At 44.7% G+C, this 9,366-nt stretch overlaps 1 protein-coding gene and 1 long non-coding RNA gene across 3 annotated transcripts in view; one reads left to right on the top strand and one right to left on the bottom strand.

The window, feature by feature from the left end:
- Nucleotides 1-7,451: 7,451 nt before the first annotated feature.
- LOC114621884 lies at nt 7,452-7,965 on the bottom strand. Its single transcript, XR_003711485.1, has 2 exons — nt 7,835-7,965; nt 7,452-7,590 (listed from the first exon to the last, which is right to left on the bottom strand). It is a non-coding gene; the product is annotated as an uncharacterized LOC114621884 (long non-coding RNA).
- Nucleotides 7,963-9,366, top strand: part of Ubxn8 (UBX domain protein 8) — a 22,333-nt gene continuing 20,929 nt past the window's right edge. For both annotated transcript variants that reach the window (XM_028768227.1, XM_028768226.1), the window contains exon 1: nt 7,963-8,074. In XM_028768227.1, the coding sequence (XP_028624060.1) occupies nt 7,987-8,074 (88 nt within the window). In that variant the 5' untranslated portion in view covers nt 7,963-7,986. The remainder of the gene's footprint in view (nt 8,075-9,366) is intronic.

Below are 9,366 nucleotides of genomic sequence, written 5' to 3'. Positions count from 1 at the left end.
GAAGGCCCCAGACAGTAGACATCTGTCTTTCAAGGGGACATGCACTTTATTACGGGGATGGGCGGGTCAGGGGTAAGCCCTTGGTGGCCGTGTGGTTTCAGCTCTTTATTTTTAGCAGTGCACTGTTTGAGGAAAATTACCTGTCTTGACGTCCTGTGTTTATCATCTTAAGTATTGTAAGCTGCTGTGGATGGATCTCATTGTAGTCAGACTTGTTTTCCCCAGATGAGGCATTTGGTGGATAAAGGACACTGGGAAAGCTGTGGATTATTATCTGTTGCAGGTTAGTCTGGCTGTATTTGGAAAGTTTCGAAGAAGGTAGATCTGGGGAAAGGAAAAACCCTTTTCACAGTGTACTGTGTTTGGTCGGTGTAAAATCGATGCAGATTTTTCTAAAGTGAAATGTTTAGCTGAGAGCGTATTACTAAAGCAGAGTGGGAAAAGTCTCTCTCTGTGGTGTGTTCTAGGTGTAGTGTGAATTTACTGTTATATTGCCAATATAAGTAAATATACACATAATCTGTACATAGTGTTTCACAAAGCTTAGATCTTTAACCTTGCAGCTGCCACACAGCGCTTGACTTCTCAGTCATCGGATACACAGTGTAGTCCCAAGCACATAAACTAGGAAGGGAATGTATTTGTAGGAGCGCGACCGCCTGTTTTCAAGAAAACATAGAACTCCAACATAAATGTCGTTTTTAAAGACTTACTGTTTGTATAGTTAATTTTGTCACAGACTCTGATTCTATGGACTGAAATTAATGCTTCCAAATGTCTGCAGTTATCAAGCATTGTTATGCAAGAAATCATAAAATGAAGACTTACACCATTGTGGTTTAAGCCGTACTGAATTATCTGTGGAATGTCTTGTGAACTGTAAAAGCAAAGTATCAATAAAGCTTATAGACTAAAAAAAAAAAAAAGATGGCTCAGTGATGAGGTTGAAGAGCAGAGAGTGTGGGGGTGGGGACTAGGGTTATAGTTAATCTTGGTTGTCAATTTGACTGGATTTGGTATCAATGAAGAGATGAATCTATACCGTTGTCTCCAGGAAGGATTACCTGCACAAGGACTCTCCCTCTGAGTGGGTAACATCTTCTGGTGGGGTTCAGATTTACGGGCTTCTGGGGGAAAGGCATTGCTACTTGCCTGTGTGCCTTTGCTTGGACCTGGTGAGTGTGTCTGCCTGCTGTTGTGGGGCTATGCAGCCTGTGCTGTGTAAATAGAATTAAACTCCTTAGTAACATCCACCCCCTCTATCAGTTCTGCTCCTCCTCTAGGGCACTCCTCTCTTGTAACAGTGCTAATTCCTTTTTATGGTAGAGTATTCTCAGCTTAACTATGGCTAAAAGCTTACCTCTAACGACTGCCATATTGGATTAGGTTTCTGCAGAGGAGTTCTGAAGAGACATGAACCCTCAATCCATCACAATGACTGAATGTAGATTACTAAAAAATAAAATAGTAGACAAAGAAGAATACAACTTTGAAGAAAAAAAATGGCCATGAAGCTTTTTAAAGTTTTTTTTTTAACCTTTGTTTTTATCCTATGTATTTGGGGATTTTCCTGTATGAATGTCTGTGTACCACATGTGTACAGTGCCTTCTGAGGTTGGAAAGAGGTTAGAAGAGGGCACCAGATCCCCTGGGACTGACTCCCCTGGGAGTTAGAGATTGTGAGTGTCATGGGTGCTGGGAATTGAACCAGCATCCCCTGGAGGAGCGGCCAGTGCTCTTAAACACAGCCATCCTTCCAAGCCCACAACATCTTTTTAAAGTATAAAAGATCTAAGAATTAAACAAACAAACAAAACAACAACAATGACAAAAAACTATCAAGTTCCTCCTAGAGACTGTGGTGACGACTACTAAGCATAATTAAATGTAATATCCCCAGTGTTAAAATGGAAGCCACAGACAGACATAGTAGCACACATCTGCATCACAAGTTCAAAGTCACCTTGAACTGCATAGTTTCATCATCTCCAAGAACAGATAATTGAATATAAATAAAAGTGGGCTGCATTTAGTATGACTATATTGTGAGGTTTGAATGTGTATGCCCCTCCCCCAAATCCACCTTCAAGTCAACAGTGTCAACAGGTATCACCAGGCTTGGCTCTCATGAGTAGCGTTAATGTTGGTTCTAGAAAAAGACTGAGCCTTTTAGGTTTGAGTTCTTGCTCTCTCCCACTCTTTTTCTTTGTCCTCCTGGGAATGATGTACCTTCATAGTATACGTGTCTACATGCACTCAACAAATATCCGTCACCTAGTCACTTAGAACTAGTGATTCAGTCAGGTGTGGTGTACGCCTTTAACCCAGCACTTGGGAGGCAGAGGCAGGCGGATCTCTAAGATGGAGGCCAGCCTAGTCAGTGCACCGAGTTCTGATACAGCCACGGCTACACAGAGAAACCCTGTCTTAAAGGGGGAAAAACATGGAAGTGGAGATTCTTTGATGCCTTGAAAACAGTGATAAGTAAACAGAGAGAGTTCTACCTAGGTAAGAGTAGGACAGTGTTTAAGTTAGTTCATGATTGTTGCAAATCACTGTGGGAAGAACTGTAAAGGAAGTACTCGAAACTATGAGACAGCAAAACCAGTTATATCCATCCAGCTTTTAACTGCACGTGTAGCCTTCAGTTCTTGATTTACTTTTATTTTCAATGTGCACATGCACTCCCATGTGTGGGGGTGTGGGAGTAGAATGCATTTAGGAGTTGGCTTCTCCTTCCTCCTTGCAGTCTGGAGGTCAAACTCAGGTCCTCAGGCTTGGCAGTGAGCAAGTCTTTACTGGCTGAGCTGTAAAGGCTGGGCCGTCTCATCCACCCTGATCTTCAGTCGAGAGAGCTCTGTTTCTCCTTTTTCAAGCAAGAAATCTCAGCATTTTCCTGAGGGTCAATTGGAGCAGACTTTCAGAGTGGGAGGTTTGTGGGTTTCCCTGCATCTTAAATTAACTTTCAACTGGCTCTCCCTTCTAGCTCCCCCTTAACCCATCCTTCCTTACAGTTCCTTGTATTTGGAAGATTTTGCATGGTCATCATCAGAGTGAGTGGAATTTACCCACTCCTTCCCATCCCCCTTTCCCCTTTCAACTTGTTGACTGAATTTTTGTGGGTTTTTCTTTTTTTCTGAGACAAGGACTCACTATGTGGTCCAGGCTGACCTCAAATTCACAGAGATCTGTCTGCTTCTGCCTTCCTAGTGCTGGGATTAAAGTTATGCGCTACTATGCCTGGTGTATGCATGCATTTTGGTAGACTTACTGAAACTCAGGCTGCCTTGAACCAGACTATGTATCCCAGTTGTCTTTGAACCTATGGCAATCCTCCTGTCTCAGTCTTGTAAAAGCTGGAATTATAAGCATGAATTACTATGTTCAACATTTTTAAGGTTTTTTTTCAGTACTATGGATTGGACCTAGGGCTTAGTACACTCTGAGCAAGTACTCTACCACTGAATTGCATCTTAAATTATTCAAAAATGTAAAAGCGGGGCTGGTGAGATGGCTGAGTGGATAGAGGGGATTGCTGCCAACTCTCTACAACCTGAGTTTAATTCCTGAGCCCCAGATGGTGGAAAAAGAAAACCAACTCCTACAAATTGTCTTCGGACTTCCATAAGCGAGGAATGTGCGAGCACCTGTGCAAGCACGGACCTGTGCATTCACTATGTGCGTGAGGATAATTCTGAACTCCTCCTGGTCTTCTCCTTCTAACTCCCAAGTGTGATTATAGGCTATATATTTTTTTTTGAGACAGGATCTAGTCTTGAATTTTCTCTGTAGCCCATGCAGGTCTTGAATTTGGAATCCTCCTGCCTCAACCTCTAGAGTAGCTAGAATGGTAGCTCTGCACAACAAGGCCTGACTTAATATAAAATTTATGTAAGTTTAAAATGTTTTGCCTGGTGCTCGTGGCACACACCTTTAATCCCAGAACGCCAAAGGAGGCAGGTGAATCTCTGAGTACCAAGTCAGCCTGGTTATACAGAGTGAGTTACAGGATGGCCATGACTACACAGAGAAACTCTGCCTTGAAAAACAAACAAGCCTTTAATCCAACATATCAAGCTGAAGTGCCTGAGTAGCACACATGAGGTCCCAAGTTTATTCCTCAGCACTAGAAAAAAAAAAAAGAAAGCTCTCCACATACACTGAATTAGGGCGTTTCCTAAGATTTTATTATATCTGTAGCCCATAATTTATCACTGTTAAGATTAAAGATCTGTACATTAATCACTGTAGCTTTAGTATTTGTTCTAGGAAATTTTTACCTACGAAACAGACTGTAAATCAGTACAGATCTTCGCTGTGAACTTAGGAACTTCCTGGAACCCACTTATCTCCAGGGTTGGTTGTTTACAAAAAAAGCACTTCCTTCTCCGATGGTGAGAGTCTGAACTCACCTGCCCAAATCCCTAACTCCCTGTTCTTATCAAAAACTGACAGAGCTGGGGATATAATTCAGGCCTGGGTTCAATTCCCCACAACCCAGAAGAGAGTGGAAAATCTGATTTCCATTTCTTTACCTTGTTGGTCTCAAACTATTATACCAAGAACTATTATCCACCAGAGCTCCATCTTGAAAAGGTCACCTTAAACCACTCCATCTTAGAGTACAGAACTCTCAAAAAAAATCACCTTTTACTTTTTTTTTTTTTTTTTTTTTTTTTTTTGGTTTTTCGAGACAGGGCTTCTCTGTGTAGCCCTGGCTGTCCTGGAACTCACTCTGTAGACCAGGCTGGCCTCAAACTCTTGAACTCAGAAATCCGCCTGCCTCTGCCTCCCAAGTGCTGGGATTAAAGCCATGCGCCACTACTGCCCGACCACCTTTTACTTTTGCTTGGCGGTACTGATGGGATGAGACCGTGTCAGAACACTATCACCCTTGCCTGCATGAAGAAGCTTGACTTAGTGGAAACATCACTGTGGTCTTTCAGGATGTGGCAGTAAGGACATGGCAATCAGAGTGATGGTAGTTCACGGCCAATACATGTACTAAGTGTTGGTTGTCTATGCTGGGAACTTGAACTCGTGTGTGTGTGTGTGTGTGTGTGTGTGTAGGTCAGAGAACAACTTTTGGGAGCTGCTTCTCTCCTTCCACTGTGGCTTCTGGATTGAACTCGGGTGCTGCCTATTGAGTTATCCTGCCAGGCTGGAATTTGTATTTCATGGTCTGAAATCAGACACACTGGTGTCACCAATAGACTAAATTGGTAACCCAGGAAGAAGGAAGCAAACCAAAGGAATGAATAGCAAAACGGAGCTGGTGAGAACAGAAAGAATTCCTTTTCTGTCTTCATGTAGAATCAACACAGGCGACCATGGGCGCACCGGTATGAGTCAGCATAGCTGTGTAATCCGTTTATCCTGTTATAATTCAAATGGCCTCCTTTTCATTACTGACTTGAGACTGTGTCCTCCTAGTTTGAACTTTTTGAGGCTAAAGTTTTTTGTTGCTATTTATTTTCGAACACGCTCTCACTGAGGTCTGAACCAGTCACAAGCCTCTTGCCTCTGCCTCCTGAGTGCTGGGATTATAGCCACAAACTACCATACTCAGCCAAAAGATTCATATCCTATTTACAAAACAATCTCCAATGGCCCTAGGTCCAATTTGTCATTGTACACTTAAAATTTTTTTATCCTTTTATTGAAAGTATATTTTATTGGGGGGGGGGGTGTTGGAGATGGTTCAGTGGTTAAGGGCACTGGCTGCTCTTCCAGAGGTCCTAGATTTGATTCCCAGCACCCACTTGGTGGCTCAAAACCATCTGTAACTCCAGTTCCAGGGGAGCTGATGATGCCCTCTTCTGGTCTCCACAGGTACAACACCATATACATAAAGTAATTTTTTGCCCTCACATACTATGTATCCCGATGACAGTTTCTCCTCCCTCTAGTCCTCCCCACCTCTCATCCCATCTGGATCCACTCCTTTCCTGATTCTCAATATGAAACAGGCTTCTTCTTCTTCTTCTTTTTTTTTTTGGGTTTTTCGAGACAGGGTTTCTTTGTGTAGCCCTGGCTGTCCTGGAACACACTCTGTAGACCAGGCTGCCCTCGAACTCAGAAATCCCCCTGCCTCTGCCTCCCAAGTGCTGGGATTAAAGGTGTGCGCCACCACCGCCCGGCATGAAACAGGCTTCTAAGGGAGAATTAAAATAAACCTAACACGTTGGAATAGGACACGGCAAACAGACGGGAAAGAGTCCAAAGGAAAGCGTAAGAATCAAAGACCCATGTTGGCACACTTGGGAATTCCATAAAAACACTAAACTGGAAGCCATAAAATATAAAACGAGTGGGGGCGTGGGAGTGGGAAGGAAAGACCCTGACAGTACATTTCCAGACCGGGAACCATTAAAGATGCAGTTGAATTCATTTACTGTTGGCTGTCTACTGCTGGGCATTCAGTCTGCACTTACAAGTAGTTTTTCAAGTGAGGCTTCCTTGGAGAGTGACTTTTTATTTGCAAGTGGTCATCAATTGGAGATAGCGTCTGGATTAGGGATGGGGATAGGTGCCCATTTCTTTGGGCTCGAGGCTCTTCTCTGATGGAGATCCATGCAGGCCCTGTGCACGCCACCTCAGTTCTCTGAGTTCATGTTTATTGACAGTTTTTGCTTTAGAGGGCCTTGCTTTCTTGGTGTCCTTCATCCCTTCTGACTCTTAGTCTCTTTCTGCCTCTGCTCCTTTGGGGTTCCCAGAGGTGGAGGGAATTTGACAGACATCCATTTAGGGCTCACTGTCCCAAGGTCTCTCACTCTCCTTTGTATACTTTTTCTCTCCTTTTTTTTTGAGACAGGGTTTCTCTGTGTAGCCCTGGCTGTCTTGGAACTCACTCTGTAGACCAGGCTGGCTTTGAACTCAGAGATCCACCTGCCTCTGCCTCCCTAGCATACACAGTGCAAACTCCTAACCTTCCTCACACCTTAGTTATTATTTCCTCAGGAAATACTTCTCGGGGGCTGGAGAGATGGCTCAGTGGTTAAGAGCACTGACTGCTCTTCCAGAGGTCCTGAGTTCAAATCCCAGCAACCACATGGTGGCTCACAACCATCTGTAATGAGATCTGATGCCCTCTTCTGGTGTGTCTGAAGACAGCTACAGTGTATTCATATATAATAAATAAATAAATTTTTTTTTTAAAAAAGAGAGAAATACTTCTCCACACTGCTGTAGCAATATATACACACATTCCTATCGTGACACCAGACACCATATAGTCCCTGTACAGGACATCTATCCCAGAGCTGAGTTTGTTCAGGACAAATCCAATAACTTACACATACTTGAAGTCAGGCAGGTTGTGGGACATAATAAACTGAACTTTGATGAGTGATGACTGACGATTTGCAAAGTTGGGAATCTTGTCAGTGGGGAGGCCCTAAGTTACCAGAACTGAGTCATGGAGTGATAGTGAAGTCACTGTGAGGCCAAGGTTAAGTCATAACAGTAACGCGTGTAGGTAAAATGACATGGAGGACAGTAAGGGGGAGCAGGTCTAGGGGATCTCCACGCGGGTGTGGGGCAGGAACAGGCACTCGGCAGCAGGCCCCACTTTTAAGCTTCCCGCAGGACCTGTTAGGGAGAGAAGATGGTTAGTAACTAGTTAGCTAGTAACCAAAAGTCCAGTTACCCCCAAGTGCCGCAAGGCCACGGGGCCTCGCAGCGTCAACTGCCCCTATAAAGTCATTTCTGTCTTCTGAGCACCATTTTTTAGACCCGCACAGTCGGACAATCAGGACATCGCGACCATCAGATCCACAGGCCAGGGCCTTCCTGGACTCCTCCCAACCGAAGGGGATGACCCGCGCTGTCTCACCAAGGACAATGGCCTTATCTCATTCGGGCCAGCGCCCCAGCCTCAGGGCCTAACACTCCTTCCTTCATTCCTACAACGCGAGCCTCCGCTCCAAGCTCGCGGGAGGCACGGCCGGAAGGGGCGGGCACTGCGCCCGGCGAGTCCTTCGCGCCATGGCTTCTCGTGGCGTCGTTGGCCTTTTCTTGCTCTCTGCTCTCCCTCTCTTGTGTCTGGAGCTCCGGCGCGGGATCCCGAGTCTCGGTAAGTGTTGCCTTTCCCCTCTCGGTGCTCACAGCTGGGGCGTTTTCATCTGAGTGGTTGCAGACCTCTGCGCGCTTTTGACTACAATCCCCAGAATCCTTCGCGCCCACCCCTCTTCCGGAGCTGCCACCATTTCGCGGGAAAAGTTCTCTTGACCTCTGGCCAGGGTCGGCTAGGAAAGGGACCGGAGTGAGAAGTGCGGGGACAGAGAGGAACTGTTCCGCTCCAAAGAGTGATGAGAGCCGGAAATAGATAAATTGATAGCATGAGGACCTTCAGAGCATTGAGACTAAGGCTTAAAATCAAGGCGCCATCGCCTGGAAAAGGGGAATGTTTCAAGTGAAGGCCTTTGTGTCAAGATCAAGGAATGGATGAAAGGGAGTCCCCAAATAACATTTATTAAATCCTTATTCTAAGTCAGACCCTGCTTGTGATCTCTATCTTTACTACTGCCATAAGGTACTGTTAGCATAAAAAACCAGCTCTCTACCCCAAATCGGGTGAGAGTTTATGTTGGAATTAAATCTAAATGTCCGTAGTCTGGGGATGCAGACTTAGGTTACTTCAAATTCTCGGTTCCATGGTTCCTTAAAGTTTTTATAGTAACCGCCAAAAATGTCATAAAACACTTCAAATATATATTGGCCCATCAGGGAGATGAGTAACAGCAACGTGTAGGGAAACCTCTCCCGGAGGCCTCAAATACTCACAAGGTCCCGAAGTTTTGGATTGGAGGAAGGTTGTGGGCTAAGTTAATATATTGCGTAGGTTCCACGTGATAGACATAGTTAGGTCAGGCATAGAGGCGCAGTGAATGGCTATTAAGGGGGATAATTGAAGATAGCCCATAAAAATCCGTGATTAGGCTCTGGACCTGCAACATTTGAACCACTCCATAGTCTAAAAAGTTCTTATCAGTTAATTACCTTCCGTAGAACGTACCGTGTAACGGGAGGCTTCTTTGGGGGATACTTGAGTTTACAGTACTGTTAAGATGTTTACATTTGAGAGCACTGTGATCTATTGAGGACGATCAGTGACTAATTGGAGGTGGTTTTGCTTTGTGTTTGTTTGTTTGTATTTTGAGCCACAGTGTTTCTGTGTAATGGCCCTGGCTGCCCTGGAACTCACTTTATAGATCAGGCTGGCCTTGAGCTCATAGAGATCCATCTGCCTCTGCCTCCCCAGTGCTGGGATTAAAGGCATGGATCACCACTACTGCCCTGCATGGTTTTTCTTTCTTTTCCTTCCTTCCTTCCTTCCTTCCTTCCTTCCTTCCTTCCTTCCTTCCT

Source organism: Grammomys surdaster, unplaced genomic scaffold, assembly GCF_004785775.1.
Source record: "Grammomys surdaster isolate TR1022 unplaced genomic scaffold, NIH_TR_1.0 185, whole genome shotgun sequence".
NCBI classification, from domain to species: Eukaryota; Metazoa; Chordata; class Mammalia; order Rodentia; family Muridae; genus Grammomys; species Grammomys surdaster.
This window is presented reverse-complemented; position numbering and strand designations above follow the sequence as displayed.